Genomic DNA, 24508 nt, shown 5'->3' with positions numbered 1-24508 from the left:
GTGGTTAGAGGAATAATGGATTTTGATCTATTGGCTCTCCTGTTCAGATCATTTTTTCAGAGACTTAAAATCAATGAAACAGTCTATTTCAAACAACTTAACTGGGAAGAATTATACTTAATTTGTCCTTTGCTTTACTAAGAGTTATTCCTCCTTTTGGAGACTAAATTGACAGAATAGAGTATGTCTGCCTGTATTTCTCATATTCAAGTCTTGTGTGTGTCTACTGCTTTAGAAATAACCATTTTTGTGTGTTGATCTCTGGCCTTTATCATGGCCTTCCTGCTTCTTCAAATGTCATCTCCCCAGCTCAGATTTGGAGATGTCTGTGTTTGCAACAAGCGTCAGACGGCTTATTGACTAAGAGTCAGGAGCCCCTTGATAGAAGCCAGGAATAGCTTCACTCGCTACATTTTTCTATTGATTGCTATACCTCACATGAAACTGAATCTCCTGTTGGTTGCATTTAATGAGGAGCTCCCTGTGGCAACCGTAATGGAGCGTTTGCAGTTGTAACTGGGATGTCTGTATTGAATTTCCCTTCACGTCTCACTACTACGTTCAGTTAATCAGCATTATTGGTATAATAGTTGTCTTGTGGCTTTGTTCTGATGTTTTCTTAAGAATTGTTGTAGACGTGGATAAATGAGTTTGCCAGTGTCAACTAACATGCAGTGATATATTGATTTATGGAAAATTGAACAGCAGGCCTATGCAAATATTTAACCAATTTTCTGTTGCTTTGGACACTTTTATCTCCATAAATTCCTCTTCGTAACTGTGAGCAAGCAGAACTAAACCCCTCTATGATCTGTGGGAATTAAACTAAAGTTCATCCAAGAAAAACAGTGGGACAGAAACTCCTGTAATATGAGCCGTTATAGGGGTGTCACACCTTTTCATTCTTTAAGCTTTAACAAAGATTTCCGAGAACGATCTGCTTTCTTTTTTCCTGTGCATTGCACAATAGAGCAGGTAAGTGCAGTTGAGATATGGAGTTTTTGGAGTGTAAGGTTGTTTGTCATTAGCTGACACTATCAAATTAACCTGACCTGAGCATTGTGTTCAAACACGTCCTGCTGCTAAGCTCGTTCATGTAGTATTCTGTTAATGATCACTACAGTGATACCTGTTGATTATTCCTCTGAACAGAAACTAAAAGCAATACCACACAACCTTAGATCTGTAGTATGGAGTGGTCAAAGGTCAGCTGGAGCCCCATAGATGGAGAAAGTAGACTTTGATTTTACACTCAAACTGTCAATGTAATGTGGCACAATTGTTGTAGCCAGAGTTTTTGTTTTAAGATAAACACTAAGCACACTGTCAATGACAAGGAAGGACATCTTTTTTAACATAGTGCCCCACTTAGCACTGCAGCTGTTATTGTACAGGATGGCACTTAAATTGTACCCATTATACGGAGCTAGTAGAGTTGCAACTAACAATCATTTTCATTATCGGTCCGCCAATATGTTTTTGATTAATTAATAGCTTGTGTAGTCTATGGAATGTTACAAAATAGTGGGAAAAAAACATTATAGTGCCTTAATGTCGCCGAGGTCACATCCACAAATGTTTGTCTTGACTGTTTGTTTTGGCTGTTTCAAAGATAATTTACTATTGCATATGACAAAGAAAAGCAGTGTCTTAACGATTAATCGACTATCAGAATAGTTGCAGATTCAGTTTTGACTAATCAATTAACCCACTTATCCTTCCAGATCAATAAAGAACCCCACAAGCTTGCTTATGCAAAGCACTAATGTATATGTCGTTCCTTCATCTTCACAGATCTCAGCTGAGACCCGGCGGTGCTGCGTACGCATGGAGGCTGATCGGTGGAGACTTTCTGTCTTGTTCTGAGGTCACAGGTCGTCATTCCAAACCAGCGTCATCTTCTGCAGGCCCAAAGGAGTGCTCCGACTTCACCACAGTGCATAGGCCTTTCATTCAAGGAGCCTGGAGCTGCAGGAAAAGCGAGAGAGGGAAAGAAAATAAACAGCTTAAAAAAGACGCTTTTCATGAATTCCCCAAAAACCTGAAAGGCAAATACTGCAAGTTGGCTGGCAGTCCTGAGGAAGCATGTGGACAATGAGTATGGCTTGGCTCTGTCTCGCAGCCTACACTATCCTCCTTGTTGGTTCCTTTCATACAGCTGTCACGGAAAGCGATGTCACTCCACGCCTCACCTTCTCCTACAGTAAGTTTTATTAACTTCTTGACTATAGAATTACCAAGACATTGCAGTCAACTATTGTATGGGAAATGTCTTGCAGTATTTAGTCCCAAGGTTTTCTGGCACCACATGCTTATATCACTTTAATCACTTTAGTGCAAGGTAGCAGACTCATCAGGCTCATCAACAGTTATTTATCAGTGAAGAAAGGATGATGTGAGCTTTGGGGGTGCCTGGGGCTCCAGATGGAGCTTTGTGAGATCCTTTTGCATGAACAGCAGCACTTGGCAAACTTGCTCTCCTTTGCTCTGTGTTGTAAAGCTCCCTCAAATCACAGATTGCCAAAGGTAAAACTTTACACAGCTGCATGATCTGGGAACTTGTATATCATGAACGGTCAACAGAAACATCTGCTGTTTTCTGTTGAACTATTTACTATGTAGTAGTTCTTGATTATTACAAGGTATACCTACATGTTCTACTCTCACATCCTTCCTGCAGGACAGATTATGTAATTCCCAGTGGTGCCCCTGTTCATTAACTCAGTTCAGTGAAACAAATCAATACACCTCATATGTGTCCATTGTAAGAGCTAAAAGGATTAAGATGGGTGAAATGGTGTTTGTCTACACCATAATGATTTAAAGTCCATGTAAATCTGCACTATGGATGGCAGCTCCATCAGGATGGCTCTGTCAAGTACCTACAGGTCAGACATAATTACAAAATGAACAGGCCTATTGTGCTGTGACTTACTGAGGGCAGTCTGACATAGTCTCACAAACAGAGTTATTGCTCTTATATAATCTGTATCTTTGTGTTTGCTTGCAGAATGTCATACTATCCAGCCAGCTTAGAAACATACAGTAACAAATATGCTTGTCGTATTTCACCTTTAAAATATATTGGGTATATTGTTAAATTAGCCTTCGGTGCTGGGTTTTTGTGGAGCATGATTTGCTGTGCTCTCTTGGTAGATGGTGCCGTGGCCACTAGTACCAAGTAGTGATTTTATCATCACTGATGTAATCTTTTAAATGATTTACCAGTGCACTTGAGATGACAAGCTGGATTTAAACATGTATTGTGCTTAAGTATCTTCATAGAAAATTAAACAAAATGATGTATTATGCAATCAATGCATCATTAGAGTCTTACTGTCAGGGAAGATTGTGTTGATAGCTCGCTCTTACTAATCTATTATAGACCTGGATAACATTTCCAGTATGGGGCTACCAGGCAAGCTTTCAAATAGGCCATTCATGTTGCCTGTCTGAGCCTGTGTCTTCCCTCATAGGACCTCTACACCAACAAGTAATCTCTCTCACCTGCCAGCCTCAACAAAGCCCACAGCTTGGGCCATGGCGGAGCATTTCACAACGCATCATCAATCACTCACTGAAAAGAAGCTTCGCGTTCACACTTCTCCCTGGTTTGATGGAAAGATTTGCTATTAGGGCGTGCAGTCAATGTTAAACACCCACATAAAACATGCAAAACCCACATGTCAGAAGTCTAGAAGCCTAGACTGTGTAGATGGGCTATGGATTCAGTATAGCTGAGGCTAAGCAAGGATGGAGCTAACCAGACGTATCCTCAGTCATCAGCTTGTTTCAAAATAGCATTTATGTTGCTGTAACTTTAACCACAATGATAAGCTTTGTCCATGATGGGGCCATTAAGGAAACAACACAGCTTTAGCAACAGAGGTAGTTACGAACCACCATAAAACTTAGCAGGGAGTCATTTAATCAGGTCCTTCTCACATATCTTGACATGGTCAAGGGGTAATAGTGACTTTAAGTTCACTAGCTGGCATATGCAGTAAGTCTGACAAAATATATCAAAAAAGACTGAACTTCCTGTCAGATTTCAGCAGGATGTTCAAAAGACCAGTATTTAGGTTTTAGATTGTGATGTAAGGCAAAAAAAACAAGCTTCATCCTGCTGATGAAGGTTAGCTGGGCCTGCTGGTAGAAGTTGTCTCGCTGTTTTAATGTCAGTTCTGCTACGCTGACATTTCCCAGCCTCCCGCAGAAGGGCTTTGTCACATTGTGTTTACAGTATCAAAGCAGAATGCAGAGCTACAGGCCTCAGGGACCTGAACTTTATACAGCAGAAACCGCCTGGTCTCGTCATGGTTTTTTGGTCCTCTCTGTCCTATCTGGATGCCAGTTAACTTGACGGTTTGCATGCCTTAACCTCGGTAGTGTAAGCGAGCCGGAGCTGCTTGGTTACTTCTCATCCCCTAACACTTTCGTAGACCGACTTCCCCTCCTCTTCTCTTATGCTTTCTCTGTCCCTTGGTCCCCGCCTCTGCCTTAATGAAGAGGGTAATCTGCCATGAATAATGAATGAGGATTTGTATGTGTTATGGTGTGAACACTTGTCTGGTTCTCATTATGCGCCTATCAGGACGGATCATGGGTTCAGGGTGTAGAGCCTGCATCTGTTTTTCTCTCCGCTTTTGTTCCAGGCTTTAATACAGACCATGCTGAATGGCTTAGTGTGTTGGAGCACTATTAAAAGGCACACCTATAAGCCGTTTAAGTTGCCTGTCTTTGCCTGTTGATCTGTTCAGCCCTCTTAGTTAGACATCATGCGTGTGGACAGTCCTGCTTTAATTTTATTTAGGGGCCATATGCACAGCCACACTGGGGGCAAAGCATTTTTAATTATTCAAAAGCTGTCATGTCTAGACCAGTGGAATCAACCACTCTCAGGTAATTCAAAGTGACAGCAGTGTCAAGTGAGATAACAGCTTTTCAATATTGTGTTTGTGCCACATACCTGAACAGCAGTTCTTAATGAATGCTTAAACACACTCCACTAGATCACTTGTTAAAGATCTGTTAAAGTGGAAAGTAATTTCATCCTAATGATGATAATAATAATAATAATAATAATAATCATCATAACTTTTATGAGGATTATTTTTGTTATGACTTAGTTCAGTAATATTATTGTTTTGATTAACTGAATAATAGCAAAAATAGTGACCAGGGCTCATCAAAATTCAATAGAGCCCAAAGTGGTGTCATAACAACCGCAACAATTTTGATAATCAATTAGCAGTTAAAATCCTTTTTCAAGCAGAAATGCCAAAACGTATCTGGATCCAGCTTGAGCATGTGCTTCTTTTCTATGGTATCTATGATAATAAATTAAAACTTCTGTGGGGTTCAGATCGTTGAACACAAAACAAGCAATTTGATGCGCAGGGGGGATTTTTTTTTTTCATTTCGAAGACCAAACAATCAATTGGGAAAATAATTGGATGATTGAAAATATTGGTAGTTGTAGCCCTGATCAATTGTTTACTGGCAAACAGCTAATAAATCCAAAACAGAAAACAAGATCAAACATACATTTTCTGTCGATGTACTAATCAATTAATCAACCAATTTGTTTAGTAGAAGACTTTTTTGGTTATTATCCTGTTTTATAGATTCAGCCTGTATCAGAGTAATATTAGGTGATTTGATTGTATTTGAACATACAGCAGTAAATACAACGGATACTCAGTAATGCACTGTATGTGTGACTAACCAGTCTCCATCTAAGTGATTGTTTTCAGTCCATCATGAAAAGACAGATCGTTGATCCTGATATTGCAGATGTTTTTGACACCCACCCTGTCCAATCCACCAGGGAGCGGGATATAAATCAAACTCAGCAGACCCTGTGAAAACACTCTCACTGCACGTTCATTTTCAAAGTGTTGCGAGGACACCCCAACGGTGTTTCTGCTCCTACTGTAAATACACAGCATGTAGTCAGGTCACCGTCAGAGTGCTGCTGTACACTTAGAAACATGTCATGACTTCATGTAGTCTCTCGGTTCTTGATGCTCCAGCCTTGTTCAGAGGACGGGGTCATGGTGAGTTCCTGATAAACCAGCAGCTGGTTTACATTATTGTGGTTAATCCAGGGTCAGCTTGTGTTGCTCCCTGACCAACAGATTGCCCTGTCAACCTTTTTCATGGTAAAAGGATCCTTTAAAGGCGTGGTGCATGCTCTTTTGCAAACTACAGATTTAATAGATTTGGAGAAAGGTGTTTAATTTAAATGTTGAAACATTAATTAGTTTCTATCCCCCCCCCCCCCATTAAATTGCACCTCCAAAGCCCGTTATTGCCCATCCCCGCACAGCATGGATACTGGATACATAGTGCACATACTTTATCTCTACACTTTACAATTTCCTGTAGATATTTACAGCATGTGCAGAGTTTACAATATGGCTTTTCCAGCCTCTGTTTCCTGAAACTGTGTTCAAAACTGCCACCAATCTCAGCCTCAGCATGGTGCAGTGGAAACAATATCCTGCTAACAAGATGCAGCCCCACAAGTTACCAATACAAACAGCAGGCTCACAGCTTGCCTAATGAATCTCCTAGTGAATTGACCCTCTTGCCTGTTGTCTTAATGCCTTCCAGATGCTTCAGTCTCTGTCCTTCAGCTTCTCAGGTCTACTCTCCCACACAATTACCCATTCAGCAGCAGCTCTTAATAGCTAGTTTGAAAATACTTTGGATAATTTAGTTAGCGCTCTAGTGTGGCCTGTTTTCTGTCTTGATGTCACCACTGACAATGCAACAATAGTGAGAGTTCTGGTTTTGCTGGGACACCGACCCAGTGGGACTCCTATTGGCACTGCAACTTCCTGTCGCAGCGGTCATTGCTTCTCTCTCGGCGGAGGGTCGTAATTACTTCTTCTCAAAGCAATTGAATTTAGTTTGTGTTCTATCTCGAGCAAAGTCCTTGAACAAGTATACTAAGCAGATGAAGACAAAGAAAAGAGATTTGTCCCTCTGGTGTCTCTTTGCTTTGCCTGAGCGGGTTCTTCCTTACTTCTGTTTCTTACTTAAGTATCATTTTTGTCTTTATTTTCGCAATCTTATTCTAATGTTGAGATATCCCAGTTTAACTGTCAATCCTTGCTCTTTTTAACAAAAAACTAATTGTTTCACCTCTGACATCAGGGATAGATTTTGCCTGACCTTTGTTGTTGTCACTTCATACTTTAGTTAGTGAGTGGAGTAGAGAGAGGAATTAGGTATGGTATTACTTTACCACACATTTACACGGGCAGATAGATAGCGGTTAAGTCTTAGCCTAAAGAAGACCTCAGCAGGAGCACAGTCTGGCCTAAGTAAATCCCCCCCATGCAGCTTTGATGTATCTAAAAGCTAACTTTAGAGTTTGGAAGTAAGATTTTGCAAGGGAAAGTTTTGCATAGCCTCGGGACTAAGCCCCCCCTTTCTTTCAATCCTAGTGACGTCCCTGCATATTGTTAAGGTGCAATGCAGGGTTCGGTTTATGTTCTTGCTTGGCAGCATTCTTATATTCCTTTAGAGATGAGAATGTAGGTCATGTTTATGGTCAGGAGACTTGAAATGGAGCATCTGACGTCCCTTAAAGATGACCCATCATGAGTCTATTGCTTTCTCTTGATCTTAACAAAGAGAGACAGTCTTTTTTTTCCAGGTCATCTACTGGTGAATTACAACCAGCTCTAATCTTTATGAAATTACAAACTACTTAGACATCATCTTAACTCAAAGTCAGGAGCTGTACCTTATTTTTAATGTTGACAATAATTATGTTTCTCAGTCTATCTTTTTTGCAAAGACAAGTTTACTAATGAGCAGACTTTTTTCCAGTTGAATTGAGAGTTTGTTGCAGATCAATTTGCTACTCATATACAGTACTGTAAATTTGTTTGCAACCGTATTTTCTTTTAGTTTTGCAGAAAGTTAACAAGATTGGGTACTTTAAATAAGGTATGCAGTCATCTTATCTCCTGGACATACAGCTGTAAGAGATGATAAAGGCAGCCCCCCTCATAGGAGGGCACTGATTAAATCAGCCTGTTATAGTTGCTCTGCAAAAGAAGGCACCTAGATCTCTGTCACCAAAGGACAAATTACTCCACAGTTCCCCTCTGGAGGGGATGTTCCACTCTTTTAATTATCCCTCTTCACTTCCTGGTCACATACCCATCAGGAAATCGGCTGTACAAATGTAGAAGGATTCCTTTAAGCCCAATATAATTAATTCCCCCCCTAAATAGATTAGCAAGCCAATCTAGACGAGTATTTCAATCCATTTAGCAGTGTCATTTGCAGAAATTACTTTTAATTACATAATAATGGCAATGATCTCATATTGCATGCAGCTACCAGAGGGGGAACCACTGAGTGTGCTGTTTATGCACTTCTATAAAGGGTCACAGAAGTGCTCTGAACCAGACAAAGCTGCTCTCTCTGTATCAGAGGTCAGGTAACAGTGATACAGTAAGGTCAAAAGTCCTTAAGTCCTGCCTGCTGGTTCCCTCTTTGTGAAGTATAAACAGTCAGTCATTTACCTGCTTAACCTGTGACCTGTGTTTCCATCATCAGTAAAACGGAGACAGCAAAGTGGAGAGAACTTAAGATGTGTATTGTTACATAATGTGAAACATTTCAAAATTCATTAGTTACTTGCCTTTAAAAGATAAGTTAATCCAGAACATATAGATCAGTATATATGTGTAAATATTAGGGGTGCCACTATTTCGATTTTAAATCGAAAATTGGTTAGCAATTCCCCCAGTATTTTTTTCTATCTCCACCCCCGCCTACTTGCACACGTCCAAAAGAAGGAAGAAAGAAAAAGAAAAAAAACAGTGTAGCTTACCGGCTGGTAGCATGCAGCTAAAGACACAGGGTAATGTTAGCTTACCAGTAGCCTGCAGCTGCTCTTTTACAGACAACTTGGCCACTGCCAGAGTTGGAGATGAAATCCTCCTTCTTCCCCGAAGTCACCGGGAGGGTAGTCTCACTTTGCCAGACCCTCCTCCAAAATGCTCTGAAGGAGGGTCTGGCTACTCCACATAGCATTCGGGGATGGGAGGAAAACGTGCTCTGGTTTAAAGGCATTTCTTTAAACAAATCAGAATCGTCATGGCCGGCGCTAAGCATTGCACAGAGCCGCTGCAAAATAGTCGTGCAAGAGAAAACTCAGATTGGACAGATAGTCTAGCTAGCTGTCTCAAATTACCCTGCAGAGATCTGAGGAGCAGTTAACAATAAGAATAAGAATTTAAAATTCCAACACAAAGAAAGCGGAAGGAAACGGAAAATAAATAGTCTGGCTATCACCAAACTAAGCTCAATCTTTTAAGATTGAACGTTAGTCTGGGGAGTCTGCTCTGTATTTTCTACTGCACAAGAGGCGTGATCAACAGGCATAGTTCAAATGACTGTACGCAATTGGATAGTCCTTCAACCAATCAGACCAACGATCCGGGTGACGTAGCAGCAACAGCGGCATCAACGGGTTGCTGCGCTTCAGTGCCCACCATGTTGAATGTAAACAAAAAGCTGCTTGGTCGCTTCTCTATCGTCATCGTGTTAAACCCGTCAATAGCGCGCCAGGTGGATAAGCCAGTTTGTGATTGTGATGTGAATTTGTAACGGAAGCAGGATAGAATAATGTACAGGTTTCCAGCCTGAGCTGCAGGACGAAATCAAATCGCCGGCAGATCAGGCTGGGTTTACCCAGTCAAGAAAATAAATGCATCCGGCGTAATTTCCTGTGGCACCGGAGCGTCAAGGAACGTTAAGGATATAGAAGCATGCTGCATGCTTACTGGCTCACTGACGCTGATGAGATTATTGAAATTGGTTATTGAATGACGAGGCATTTTTCGATACTCGATACTTCAGAGGCATTATCTACTGAGATCTAGATAATTCATGTTTTCCTGTAATTGGAAATGGAAAGCTTTGTGTGGTTGCAAAACATCCTGGATCTCTTTAATGATACTCAATTAGGGACCCCTTTGTTTTTCTTTGTCAGCTGTGGTCGCTAAGTAAGACAGTGGTGATTTGACTCCAGAGAATAATTGTGTAGCTATCCACCTCTGTGAAAATCCCTTAAAGCTTTTGTTTTGATTCAGGCTTTGGTCTCGCTCTCTCTCTCTCTCTGTGTAAATCACCGTTAAACTTCTCAAGACTGTGGGGAGAAAAAAAAAAAGGGGGCGGGGGCAGCACTCTATTTATCCTGTGATGATAGTGAGAAGGAGAGAGAGAACGGCCCCAATGGGTCCATGAACTTACGTAGGCCTCTTGTGGTTTTACTGACAGATTTAACTACAATATGGCTCTCTGTTGCCGCAGTGATGGACTGCTATTAACATGATGTTTTCTCGAGGGTGAGGAAGTGTCAACCTCCTCTACATACCCTCTGAGGTGAGGTTATACCAGGTCATACGTACTACAGGGTACGGACCGCATAGTGTGCTTATTATCAGTACAACTTAATGACACATTACTCCATCTGGACAGGATTAGTTTTATGCCGGGAAGTGCCATAATTGTAATTATTACCACCAGCATCTGTGGCAAGGTAGATGAATTTCCTTTTGTGTTTTTTTTCAGTTCCATTAAGTTATTATGATTTAAATTGGGATGCACATCTTAAATGCTGTTTTTGCCTCTTTTGGTTATTAATTATTAAATTAGTTGAAGCAGTTCAGGACTCTATTATTTTGAGTTTTTGAGAGGAGGATGTTGCTGTTTTTTTCTGAGCCAAGAGGAGGGTGCAAAGTAAATATTAACTCTGGGCCTTGCTAGAAGTAAAAGATAATGTTCATTCTTACTCTCCACCCCAGTCATTTTTGTACAGTACCTTAGAGCAGAAATTTATAATTACAAATATTAGAGGACCCTCCTCAATAACATGAATGGAGTTCTTTAGTTGTTTTTTTTCCCCCATTCGTCACATTACAGGGGCAAAGGTCCTGGATCATAGTTTTAGCCACTTCACGTTTCCATCAGCTCCCTGCTTCTGTTTATGCTGGCATGCAATTAAGGAAAGTTGTTCAAGCTGGGCCAGCACTGAAAGCCTTCAGGCTGCTGCAAATCCGAGATACACATGGGCCTTTAAAGCAGTGATTGGGAGGGTTGATGATTTAACCCTTGGCTTTACTCTGGATGTCTTAATGTGGTTAGGGCAAATCATTCACTTTCTGTAAGAGATTTTTCTCTCCTTGTTATTTACTTCTTTATCTCTCTCTGATGCGAAGCTGACAGGATTTAGAAGTTGCAGTTGCATAAACATAGAAACACATGTTGATTTTTTTACACATGGGTATTGAATACTTCATGAGTCCCAGATCCTTAGCTGTGTAGATATCCTGCAGTAGGTATATTGCCCTACAAAGTCAAAGTCCAGTAACCGAGTAAGTAATGAAATGGATTGAAATGACCTCAGTGTTTATATCCATTTCTGTCAGCTCTCTACTATGTACTGTCTGATAAAGGTAGAAATGTCAGAAAAAAGCTTAAATGTTTCTGAGTAGGTAGATGATATAAAGACAATGCAGGGGTGTATTTTAGTTTTTTATGAAATTCAACTGTAGTCAAAACTATCAATTCAATTAGTCAAAACTATCAATTCAATTTGAAATAGTCAATCAGTCAAACTATTTAATCAACATTAAAACACACAAAATGTTTCCGGGCAAGAAACTGGACAACTCAGTGAGGCTTGTCAGGGGTGACACATTGTCCTAGTGTGTCTAATTAAGACTATCTAGACTCTGTGTTGTGCATCAAATTTTATGACCATACTCAAAACATCGAAATGGTTTAATTTGCACACTCAAGTGCCTTTTTGCATTTCCAGTCTTCAATAGCTTATAATGGCTCATTTATGAATTACACCTTACGTGTCCTCCTCTGTTTGTGTCTGCCCAGATGCGAAGGAGAGGACAACCAGGAGCTTCTCAGTCGCTGGAGTCTTCAACTACACCTCTCTCCTCCTCAGTAAAGAAGACAACACGTTGTACGTTGGCGCTCGGGAGATTCTCTTTGCACTCAACCTCACTGATATCAGTGCAGTCAAGCTACAAAGAAATGTAAGAGCCAAGCATCTGTAAACTGCAGTATCATATACAGCATCTTGTGTCAATATGAACGTAATAATAATAGGATCCCAGTGGTACAATATGAATATGATTAGGTCCCAGAAGTCCAATGTAAATATAACCTGCCTCACTGTATTATACCTCCAGTATGAGTCTGACAGTGTTTCTCTCCTGCAGCTCACATGGAAAACTCCAGGGAGGAAGAGAGACGAGTGCAGTTTCAAAGGCAAAGACCTGCAGGCAAGTGAATTGTTAGTGTGAAAACTCAAGTAGCTAAACTCAGATGTCTCATCTGTATTTACACGACTGCAGGTGTACCTTTTTGGTCAAGTTGACCATTGTTGCAGGGTACTTTGAGAACAGATCCAGGGAAGAACCCTGGACATTTCCTGTCAAGTTGTAACTTTCTATTCTACAACAATGGATTTTTCCCCTTTCTTTCGAACAAACTTTTCCTCTATTATGCTCTTTCTTTTTCCAGTTTACTCTACTACCAGTTTAACATGCAAACATACAGACCCACAACCTTGTGAATTTCTGATTACATATTTGTTAGGAGGAAACGCATGAGCAGGAGGAAGCAGCGTTTGTTTTGAATAGTAAAAATGTTCTCAAACACTCTAGTTTGACAATTTGTTGTTTTTCTAAACTACTTTACATTTCTAATTTTTCTTTCTAAGTAAGACAGGAAACAACATAACTGGGATGGTGGATAAAAAAGCTCTTTTTGGAAAAACTTGTTTGGTTCAAATTCGGTACAATCCAAACACAATCAGCTTTATTTATCTTTATGAATACATCCTGATCACCTATGTCCTTTTAAAGTATGTAAGCAGCTGTAAAGAAAATGTCAATCATTTGCATGAAATTGTTTTCTGTTTCTAATACAGACGGATTGCTTCAACTACGTCAAGATTTTACTACGCATGAACAGCACTCATCTGTATGTGTGTGGAACATACGCCTTCAGCCCCACCTGTGCTTACATAGTAAGTGTTTATATGAACCAGTCACATCTGTTGCAGTGACATGCTGTGTGCAACCTGTGCTTGTGTTGGGGATATAAAGTGCTGTGTCAGTCATTGTTTTGTCATGTTGATTACCCATGGTGCAGAACCATATGTTGTGTATATTTATTAGAATCAAGAGGAAGAGCATCTAAAATCTGATGCATGCTGCTTCCTGCCTCTCAGCTCACTTAGCAGTCTGGCTGAGGCCCATGCCCAGCTAGACACAAATACTGTATGTACATTATCTTATTATCTCCTGTGCTGAAGGGAAATGGATCAAAATATTTAATACATGGAATCAGATTATATAAGAATCGACCCAGTCTCTTTTTACAAATTGTTTTAAGCCTTTTAGAACTATCCAGAACAGACATACGGGGATGACTTGTGCTTCAACTTTACCTGAAGACTGACTGACCACCTTTTCGCTGTGGGACAGACAGACGGAGGTCACGGTCAGAGCAGCTTACAGCTCTACTTTTCAACTAAGTGTGATGTTTGTGTGTTTCTGTGCTCTCCAGAACACTGCAGACTTCTCCCTTGTCAAGAGTGATAATGGTGAGATTGTTACAGAAGATGGACGAAGCCGCTGCCCTTTTAATCCTGAATACAAGTCCACTGCCATCATGGCTGGTAGGTCCCAAAATGACAGTTGATACAATCCAGCTTTGTGATGTATGTTTTGCTTTATAGGAGACAAATTGGGGCATAACCTCTAGATTTCATTACTGTGGATGACGCAGAAGCCCATTCCCTTTTGGTAAACACTGTGATTATGCTGGTCTTCTTCATTGCGTTACAGATGGAGAGCTGTATGCTGGTACAGTCAGTAATTTCCAAGGAAATGAACCCATCATTTACAAGAGTCTAAGCCAAGGAACTGCTCTAAAAACAGAAAACTCACTCAACTGGCTTCAAGGTACAGTGCTTTGGCTGAAAGGCAATACTTTTCATTATATCATCATGTAATTAAAAAAATATATATATTATTTGATATCACATCTTATATGAGATAAATGCCATTCTAAAACTGTTTGTATGCTGCATGAGAATAGAATTTGACACAATTGGAGATCATATAGATGAAAAGTGTTTACCTGCAATCTGTCAGAGTCCCTGTTGCAATTGAATTTAGTGTGTTTTATGTCAGAGGGAATAGGGATGGTTGTCCCTGGGTGCCTGAATTTCATATGCTGTAGCCTGACAGTATTGTTTGTGTCGTTTTTCTTTCAGAACCGGCATTTGTTGGCTCAGCCTACATACAGGAGAGCCTGCCCAAGGGAAACCTAGTGGGCGATGACGATAAGATTTACTTCTTCTTCAGTGAAGCAGGAAAAGAGTTTGATTTCTTTGACAATACCATTGTGTCACGCATTGCTCGCGTGTGTAAGGTGAGTGATGCTTGAAGGTATATAGTCCATCTAAAGGGGCCTTTTTCCTCTTTAGCGATATATCCTGACACCCCCTCACATAACTATAGGAATCTATCAGCCAGGGAAGGGATTTGTTTTGTGTTTGTGCGTTTCATGTGTTTGTGTTCAGTGCATGCTTCTATACAGATGTATATGTATTATTCTGACAGCTTCTTACAGCCTGAATATGATGAGTATAGCTCACAGTGTTTCTGGGCAGGATCTCTTGTTACAGAAAAACATTCCTCTTGCATGTTTCCCTCTGTTGACTCTCGGACTCTTTCCTCCCTCAATTCTTATCATTTTTCAACAAATATTTGCCTTCAGAGAGTAGCCAAGTCAGAAACGTCTTACTGTAGCACAAGATCCATGCGCAGAAAAGGTTTATCACCTGCTGGAATACTTAAACCAGGGCTTTTAAACTAATATGCAGACCTCACACAGTATTTTGTAATATATTTTAGGATCTTTTCAGTTCTGTAAACATCACTATCACAAACCAGTTCTCCAGATCAGACTGCTGCTTGTCTCTGTGAAAATAATTGTTTATTGAATGAAAAACTACTACTACTAACTTTTTTCCATTATTGTCAATCACAATGTTTTAGTAATCTACATCGAGAGCCAGTATATTTATTTGTTATGGAAAGTCCAGCTGTGTCAGTCTGACACTGCACACAGGGTTATATATTCTTCATCTTAATGCAATTATCCACTCAGTGTTTTTATACATCCAATAAAAAAAAAGCTAACCGTTATATAAATATTGACTTATGTATCATGTTGATGATAGGTTTTCACCCTATGCTTAAAATATGTGCTGAACATGAAGTATTGTGGTACAGATTACCCATGAGGAAATGAGTAATAATGTGTCACTTTTTGGGAGTGTGTTTCCCAAACAAATGTGGGATATAACAAAGCTTTAAAATGAGGTAAATGCTCTGAAGAAAGATAGTGTCACTTCCTATAAGAAATACCGTATAGTGATTCCTGTTCAAATAAGTTGTTACTTTAAATCCTATTACTATCTCCCTTGTCCCTTGTTTGACTTATGTCGGCAGCATTCCCCCTCTTTGTTGTTTATTCAGGTGTTTAGTACACAGGTTCCTCTTCATAGAGGCTAACTATTGAATGATAAACACTGTTTTGCTTGAAACAAACAAAACAAAGCATTTTCTTATTAGCTGGATTGTTCAGTTTCCCAGAAAGAAACCATTATTGCCTGACATGTTCATGCTTTCTGAATGGCCTTTTGAACAACGGATGCTTTCACAAGGGATTAATGAATGGGATGCTTTTGCTTCAATTATTCAGAAGTCAGTTTAAGCACAGAGTGGCATTAAATTATAAAACTAGGTTCAGACAGGAGGACGAGACAATACACTGTATGTTACTCATTATCTGCCTGGGTTACTGCAATAAGTAATTGCTTCAGAAGCTCCGTATTGGTCATGTCATTTCCCCTTCCATCCAGCACTGCTATTTCCTCTGATTAATGTAATACTAAAGTGGACTAGATTGGAGCTTTGTGTTAAAGGGTTTTATGTAGTTTAGAATATTAAGTGTTTCTCTCATTTCTTCAGCGGCCAACTTTGATCTTGTTAGATCTAAGCCTGTGAGAAAACTGGAAAAATTGTTGCCATGAACTGAATGTAAACAGACCGTATCCTATGATATTGGTGCAGAAGATCATCCTATCTTTAAATGCTAGGTCTTTTTGCAAAACTAAAATACGCTCATGGTTTGTATAGGTAAAATATCTGTAGCCATCTTCCTGAGGCTTGAAACTCCCTGTAAAATATAGTCTGTTTTACAGTCATATATCACATACTGTAAATCACTTTCACATTGAGGGTTTAAAGATGTAGTTGCTCTCCAATTTGCACAGAAATCTGTGTGTAGCCAAATTAGTATCCATGGCAAGGTGGTCCCATGCCACACATCACTTTGAAGGCTAGTGCCAAAGGCGCTGAATCACAGCGGTAGTGTCAGTGAAGAAAGATTGTCAGGGAGCAAAGCCTCTTTCTCTTTTTTTATTTAAAAGCATTTAAAGGCCCAAGTTTTTTTTTATTTTTTTTATTTTTTATTTTTTTAATCTAAGCCAGTTGTGGTGATATATATTGTTTTTACGACCTAGAAGTCTGCTGCCTCAGGGTATAGCTGAGTTACCGGCACAATTGATTTAGCTCATTATGGTTTTACTATATGAGGTTAATGTTTTTAAGTTATGTCATTCACCTTTGGACACTTTCTTTCGGTTTCTGTTTTTAGTCATGAAGAAGGTAGATAAAGATTATTTTTTCTAATATAACATACAATACAGGTGAAACTTGGAAAATTTGAATATCGTGCAAAAGTTCATTTATTTCAGTAATTCAACTTAAAAGGTGAAACTAATATATTATAGCCTCATTACATACAAAGCGAGATATTTCAAGCCTTTATTTGTTATAATTTTGATGATTATGGCTTACAGCTTATGAAAACCCCAAATTCAAAATCTCAGAAAATTAGAATATTACAAGAAATCATTTTAAAAAAAAAGGATTTTAAATACAGAAATGTCAGCCCTCTGAAAAATATAATCATGCATATGTACTCAGTACTTGGTTTGGGCCCCTTTTACATGAATTACTGCCTCAGTGCGGCATGGCATGGATGCTATCAGCCTGTGGCACTGCTGAGGTGTTATGGAAGACAAGGATGCTTCAGTAGCGGCCTTCAGCTGTTCTGCATTGTCTCTCATCTTTCTCTTGGCAATGCCCCATAGATTCACTATGGGGTTCAGGCCAATCAAGCACAGTAATCCCATGGTCATTGAACCAGGTTTTGGTACTTTTGGCAGTGTGGGCAGGTACTGGAAAATGAAGTCAGCATCTCCATAAAGCTTGTCTGCTGAAGGAAGCATGAAGTGCTCTAAAATGTCCTGGTAGACGGCTGCATTGACTCTGGACTTAAAAAAGCACAGTGGACCAACACCAGCAGATGACATGGCTCCCCAAATCAACACAGACTTTGGAAACTTCACACTTCAAGCATCTTGGATTGTGTGCCTCTCCATTCTTCCTCCAGACTCTGGGACCTTGGTTTCCAAATGAGATGCAACATTTGCTCTCATTAGAAAAGAGGACTTTGGACCACTAAGCAACAGACCAGTTCTTTTTTCTTTAGCCCAGGTAAGACGCTTCTGACGTTGTTTGTTGTTCAGGAGCGGCTTGACAAGCCCACATCCAGGATCTGTCTGTGTGTGGTGGCTCTTGATGCAGTAACTCCAGCCTCAGTCCACTCCTTGTGAAGCTCCCCCACACTTTTGAATGGCCTTTTCCTGACAATCCTCTCCAGGCTGCGGTCATCCCTGCTGCTTGTGCACCTTTTTCTTCCACACTTTTCAATCCACTTAACTTTCTATTAATGTGCTTTGATACAGCACTTTGAGAACATCCAACTTCTTTTGCAATTACCCTTTGAGGCTTTCCCTCCTTGTGGAGGGTGTCAATGATGGTTTTCTACACAACTGTCAGGTCAGCAGTCTTCCCCATGATTGTGAGAGAGACCATTTAAAGACTCAGGATTTTTTTGCAGGTATTTTGGATGAATTAGCTGATTAGAGTGTGACACTTTGAGCCTACAATATTAAACCTTTTCACAATATTCTAATTTTCTGAGATTTTGAATTTGGGGTTTTCATAAGCTGTAAGCCATAATCATCAAAATTATAACAGGCTTGAAATATCTCGCTTTGCATGTAATGAGTCTATATAATATATTAGTTTCACCGTTTAAGTTGAATTACTGAAATAAATGAACTTTTGCACGGTATTCTAATTATCCGAGTTTCACCTGTATGTACTGTATGTTATGGTATGTGAGGTATGCCATGGCAACATGCCATATGGTGCACATTATTATTTCATGCCTTTTACAAGCCTGTCACATCCCATCAAATCACACTTGTGTATCAAAGCGTTTTTTCAGAGGCATTTTCAACCACCTCAAACAGGTGTCAATCTTATATATGTGGGCAGCACCCTCTACTGCCCACATCTTAAACATTTACAACCCTACAATATTTGTGTTGCAGGGCGACATGGGAGGCGAGAGGGTTCTGCAGAAGAAATGGACAACATTCCTGAAGGCTCAACTCTTGTGCTCTCTGCCAGATGATGGCTTCCCCTTCAACATTATCCAAGACATGTTTGTGCTGACACCCAGCCCCGATGATTGGAAAAACACAGTGTTTTATGGAGTCTTCACATCTCAGTGGTGAGGACCAACTTTCACTGCTTTGATTACACCAAACTAATGTAGTAATATCTTCTGATATGTTGTGCAAATCTGGCACATTGAAACCAAAGCAAATGCAAAAGAAGAGAGGAGATACTTTGAATCACATTTAACTTTGTATTCCAGTATTTTTAAATCAGTTAGTCTCTATACAGAGTTGTTTAGGCTTTCAGTGTAAAATATCCCCTAATGTCACAGACAGCTTTCCTAAGGATTTTATGACATCAGAATGTAAAAAAAGAAAGATGAATCAGTATTGTTGAGATGCTTTTTTATGTCTTATAAGGTATAAAGGTGCTTCAGGAAGCTCTGCAGTGTGTTCGTTCACTATGGACCAAGTGGAAAAGGCGTTCCATGGGCGATACCGTGAGGTCAACCGAGAGACTCAACAATGGTACACCTACAACCATCCGGTCCCAGAGCCTCGGCCTGGATTGGTGAGTAACTACCTGCTGCCCTCTGCAGGAGAACCTGTAGACAGGTACATGTCAGTTATCAGCATCATATCATGACAGCTGCATGAACGCGTTTCATACGTTCCTGTCTGCTCATCAGTCACATCCTCGATTTTGACTGACAATCAAGGCTCAAACTAATATCTGAGCTGGCATTATTGTGTCCACCTAAACATGATTCTCATCATTGTCATCATTACTGTCGCTTTCATTTCCTGGCAGGCTTATCACAGTTGAATCACTGAAACATGTAAGCTAAAGAAACATTGAGGTGCTGTACAGCTGCAGTATGTGTCTTTATACAATGTGAGTGAATGTTTGTAAATTAACCAATATTTTGCCTCCACAGTGTATCACAAATGCTGCCAGGGAACAGGGTATATCGTCCTCGTTGCACATGCCGGACAAGGTGCTGAATTTTGTCAAAGACCACTTTCTGATGGACAGCGTGATCCGCAGCCAGCCTCTTCTGCTCAAACGCAACGTTCGCTACACGCAGATCGCTGTCCATCGAGTCCAGACAGCAAAAAAGGCGTATAATGTGCTCTTCATTGGCACAGGTAAAGGACTCCTTGCCCACAATCACACACAAACACACTCATCAACTTTTTTAGCAGCATCCTGTGTTATCCATTACTAGCATTTCTCAATATTCACAAAGAGTTTAATCGTAAAAGTTATACTGTGTCTTTTAGATGATGGCAGACTTCATAAAGCCATTAATGTCAACAACAAGATGCACATCATTGAGGAGATGGCGCTCTTCAGTGATTCCCAACCAGTGCAACACATCGAGCTGGACACCGAAAAGGTATAGTGGAGTGATGAGAGAGAAAACAAGCTAGCTTGTTTTAAAGACCTTACTCGTGGTATGATGAACTAAGCTCAGGAAATGCATTTATTGGCAGTTTAGAGATTCCATGAGCCATGAAAGTCGCAGCCTAAAGCAGACCTCATGTTCAGTGGGCTAATTACATGCAACTTTCTCTCAGGGGATCTGCAAACAGCTGGGGTTTTAACAGCTGGAATTCTGACACTTATTGAATCCTGGCTTGTCTTCGATACTCTGCTTAGATCTGTACATTGGAGCAAAGAAATTCCTATTAAATTGACGTTAAGAAAAGCTAAGTGTGCTGTGTTTAGACCAGGGTCAGACAAGGAAGATTCTGGATGAAAGTAGTAACCCAATAACTGTATTTGGGGCACTTCCTTTCTGTCCCCTGTTTTGTCATCTCTCTTCCACAGGGCCAGCTTTATGTTTCCTCTTTCTCTGAACTGGTGGAGGTCCCAGTAGCTAACTGCACTAATTATCAGAGTTGCGGGGAGTGCATCCTCTCCAGGGATCCTTACTGTGCCTGGAATGGGAGGAAGTGTGTGGATGTCAGACAGGCTCCACCAAACAAGTATGCATCCCTCTGCACAATAATCTACAATCAGTTGTACTGCAGCTGCAGACAAACATTTCTTTTAATAATTTGTGTATATATATATATTCTTTTCTTTTTTTGATTAAATATTTTTGTTTTAGTGCCTGGCAACAGGATGTAGACGAAGCAGACACATCAGCTATATGCAACAAGACAGTGCCAAGCCCACGGTTTGCTAAACCTCCACCCACACGTAAGTGAACTCTTTGTCATAGATTTACAGAGCAGCACTCGGCACTGGATTTTCCATACTTTGCCTTTTAAATTTGAGTCTTGATTACAAATGTGTTTATTTCGTCAAACCGTTTATTTCATGACATATCTGACTCGATCTATGTCTCTGCTTTGCCTTTCCACAGGAATGTCTTTATGCCAGGTGATCATTATCCCAGCCAACACGTTCAAAGTACTCCCTTGCAAGCTACGCTCTAATTTGGCTGAAAGGAAGTGGGAGTTCAGTGAGAGCGCAAGTCACTTCCATTACCCCAGCCCAGAGGGGGGGTTAGTAGTGGTAGCTCAAGCTGACAGGCAGGAAACCTACGAGTGCTGGTCAGTGGAGGAAGGCTTCAGACAGCTGCTGGCAAACTACTGTGTGAGGGGCGAAGCCAAGCACGAGAGCACCACCCTGACAGGCCGTTCACGTACGCCGCAGATCTCCCAGGAAGAGTTTATCATCCTGCCAGGAGAGACCCGCTCACCGCAGATCAACACTAAGACCTACTGGAACGAGCTGATAGTGGTGTGTGCCCTCCTGGCGTTTTCTCTGGTGGTCTTCTCTCTATTTGTGGTGTACAGGAACCACGACCACATGAAGTCCATGCTCAAGGAGGGAGAGTGCCCCAACATGCAGCAGAAGAAGCCCAGAATTGTGGGGAAACCGGCTGAGAACTTGCCACTAAACGGCAACACAGTCACAGCATCGGCGTCAGATCACAAGGGCTACCAGACCCTTAACGACAACTACATATGCAGCACTCCACCGCACGAGTGCTCGTCGCCTGACAACAGCAAGAGCTTCTCAGAGTCGGAGAAGAAGCCTCTGAACTTGAGAGAGAGCCACGTAGAGATTTCTCCCACATGTCCACGGCCAAGAGTCAGACTGGGCTCTGAGATTAAAGACTCTATAGTGTGAGGCCGGCTTCATGTTGTGTGGAATGACATTTTAAACTGAAAGGAAAGAGTGCACTTGCTGAGAGAGACAAAACCCTATAAGAGGGAAAACTGAGGATCATTAGACTCTCCATGGAGAGACATTTCATTACACAGATTTTGCACTTGTTCTGTCCCTGTGGTCCATGTTCATTTCATTTTGTTTCCCTCTCACTCCCCCTTATTCAAGTGCATTCGAAGCACGCTGAAGAAGTTCCAGTTTGCCTTCAGACTTTTGACGCTATCACATACGGCTCACAGGAATGTAACAAACATAGAAGGGGTGTCACACCTATATGATTCAGTGATTGGATTTCATAGCATTTCCACTCAGTCCGTCCATATACTGTACTGGTAATGCTTTAAAAGGCAGAGTGATATTCAATAACATGTTCCCACTACTGGCTTGCATGGTTTGCTGTTTTATTTGAATTCTGTCATCTGGTAAGAGCCCACCCTTTGCTGAGGCTATGCACTATGTACTGTACTGTAGCAAGGCAAACACTCTCACCAGAATATACACTAACAATCCAGCAGCAGGCAAGAAAAAAAGTCCTGTCATAAATTTTATTTCGATAGCCAGTGTGCATTCATCAAAGTATACTCATTGTTTAGGCTTAAATATAACACAGCAACATAGAAAGAATTAAGAGCAGAAGAGTTGTGCCAACAAACTGAAAAGGTCGTTTAAAAAAGACCATTATTTAGCATTATTATGCTATTTAAGTGACAGAAAACACAAACAAGGAATCACCTCAGTGGAAATGTTGTAGAAACTCTTACCACCTCAATCACTACACACCAAAAACATGAACATTATATAGTTATGAATGAAGACCCTATGCTTTTTCTAAAGTATTGGTATTATTAGTAGATACAGATATTCCTCTGTGGAAGTCTGACTTTCAACAGGTGTTTCTTTCACCAAATGTTGTAAAGGGAAAAATCTCATTCCAGGTATTATCATGCTGTTCTTCATGAGATAGGCAGTCTATGCAAAGCAAATAATGTGAAGTGGGGTAAACACCAAGAACACCTCACCTCGAGATTGAGTAAGCACAAAGGCGTTGTTAATTACTTTAGGATCAGTGGCACTGCAAACACACACCAACACACACATTAACTCTCATTACACTAACTATAAGTATGCAAGAGATTTTAGCCATTTTGGTGTATTTTAGTGTGGAAGATTGACCAATTGTTTCTTTTACAGAGAGACATTTTTCATAGTCATTCTTTAATGTTACAAATATATATCATCAATTTTCTCAAAGGGAAATAATAATACATATTTAAATACTACACCTATTCATAATCTGATTTAAATAACACACATCTGTATAGCCTCAACTTTGATACACATATTAATAGATGAGTGTTAACGAAGGGTAGAAAATGCCCCTTGCTTGCTTAAATGGTTTTAAAGGCAACCATAAAAGCAATACTTTTCATTCTCATCCAGTAATAAGCATTAGAATTTTTAATTGTCTTGATTAGCCATGTCCTTATTAAGAAATAATTAATTTAAACGTTATTGTTTACTAAATTTGAGTCAGATGTTGGAGTAACTTGAAAGCATTTTTATACAATATTATTTAAGTCTTACTTGAGTTTGGCTCTAGTATTGCAATGTGGCCAGCAAAGTTTAAATTTCACAAAAATGCAGGAAAGCATACTGCTTGACTCAGAATGCATAGGATTTGCACATGATGTTGAGAAGCCTTAGTATAGTGCAGGTTATGGATTTGATAACAAATCTGAAATGGATAATGCCTTCTGAAACAATAACCAAGAGATGTGCCTCTTGGGATAATAAACTAACCAGGTAGTAGTGCTGTAGAGTCAAATGCTACACTGTAGGTGTGATAGGACTGGCCATGCTCAGAAACGAGTAAAAAAAGAACATTGAATATATGTGATTTAATACTGTCAACGTTGTAGAGTATGTGCTCATGGGGTGTTTTATTTGTTGTCAAAGTGGCTTACACCTTAGTCAGGGACTAAATTGTATTCTAAAACTGTAGCACATGAATAACCACTGACTGATTTTAAAATACTGAATTATAGGTAACCATTAGCATTACCGTATGTTACGTTTCTTGTAAATGGCACTGCAAAAATGACTTTGTGTGAATTTCAAAGACTGGTCAGCTATAATCGATTATGCCGTATGAAAGATTCATGCTTTGACTGTTATTAAAAACAAACAAATGGCAGTTTTTGGTGAAGTGGCTGTAATAATAATATTAAATTGCAGAGCAAATGTAAAGGGGCAGTGGTTTAGTAAAATATGTGCAGGTACTGAACATGTTTTTATTTGAATACAAGCCTAAACTGTTAATGCCACAGTGAAAGTATCGCCGTCTGCTCTCTCTCTTAATGAACCACAATAGTCTGGCCTTCTATTTGTGACAGTACAAGTCGCTCAACATGTAAGTAAAGAGTTTTTATTGTAAAATTGTTTTGTAAATTCAGCTGCCAATGTTAAAAATCTTGTGAATTGTATTTTTTTTGTTTCATACATCACTACTGTTTTTGTTTTGTTTTTGTATTGTATATAAAAAGCACTTTATTTTAATTTTTCAAATAAAGATCAAATGGATATTTTTTTCATTTGAATGGCTCATGATTATATTAAGTAAAATGTCTTATTATTTATGCAGATGAATCTGT

General features: G+C 40.0%; 1 protein-coding gene across 2 annotated transcripts in view; it reads left to right on the top strand.

Annotated features, from left to right (window-relative positions):
• sema4ba (sema domain, immunoglobulin domain (Ig), transmembrane domain (TM) and short cytoplasmic domain, (semaphorin) 4Ba) overlaps positions 1–24442 on the top strand; it is a 43231-nt gene extending 18789 nt beyond the window's left edge. For both annotated transcript variants that reach the window (XM_078256938.1, XM_078256939.1), the window contains 14 exons: positions 1795–2203; positions 11926–12086; positions 12273–12335; positions 12986–13084; positions 13627–13738; positions 13908–14024; positions 14339–14496; positions 18602–18783; positions 19091–19241; positions 19609–19819; positions 19955–20070; positions 20505–20662; positions 20788–20879; positions 21046–24442. In XM_078256938.1, coding sequence (XP_078113064.1) covers positions 2086–2203; positions 11926–12086; positions 12273–12335; positions 12986–13084; positions 13627–13738; positions 13908–14024; positions 14339–14496; positions 18602–18783; positions 19091–19241; positions 19609–19819; positions 19955–20070; positions 20505–20662; positions 20788–20879; positions 21046–21818 — 2511 coding nt within the window. In that variant the 5' untranslated portion in view covers positions 1795–2085 and the 3' untranslated portion in view covers positions 21819–24442. The remainder of the gene's footprint in view (positions 1–1794; positions 2204–11925; positions 12087–12272; positions 12336–12985; positions 13085–13626; positions 13739–13907; positions 14025–14338; positions 14497–18601; positions 18784–19090; positions 19242–19608; positions 19820–19954; positions 20071–20504; positions 20663–20787; positions 20880–21045) is intronic.
• Positions 24443–24508: the final 66 nt, after the last annotated feature.

This window comes from Sander vitreus, chromosome 8, assembly GCF_031162955.1.
Source record: "Sander vitreus isolate 19-12246 chromosome 8, sanVit1, whole genome shotgun sequence".
Lineage (NCBI taxonomy): Eukaryota > Metazoa > Chordata > Actinopteri > Perciformes > Percidae > Sander > Sander vitreus.
The sequence above is the reverse complement of the archived record's forward strand: the minus strand, read 5'-3'. Positions and strand labels throughout refer to the sequence as shown.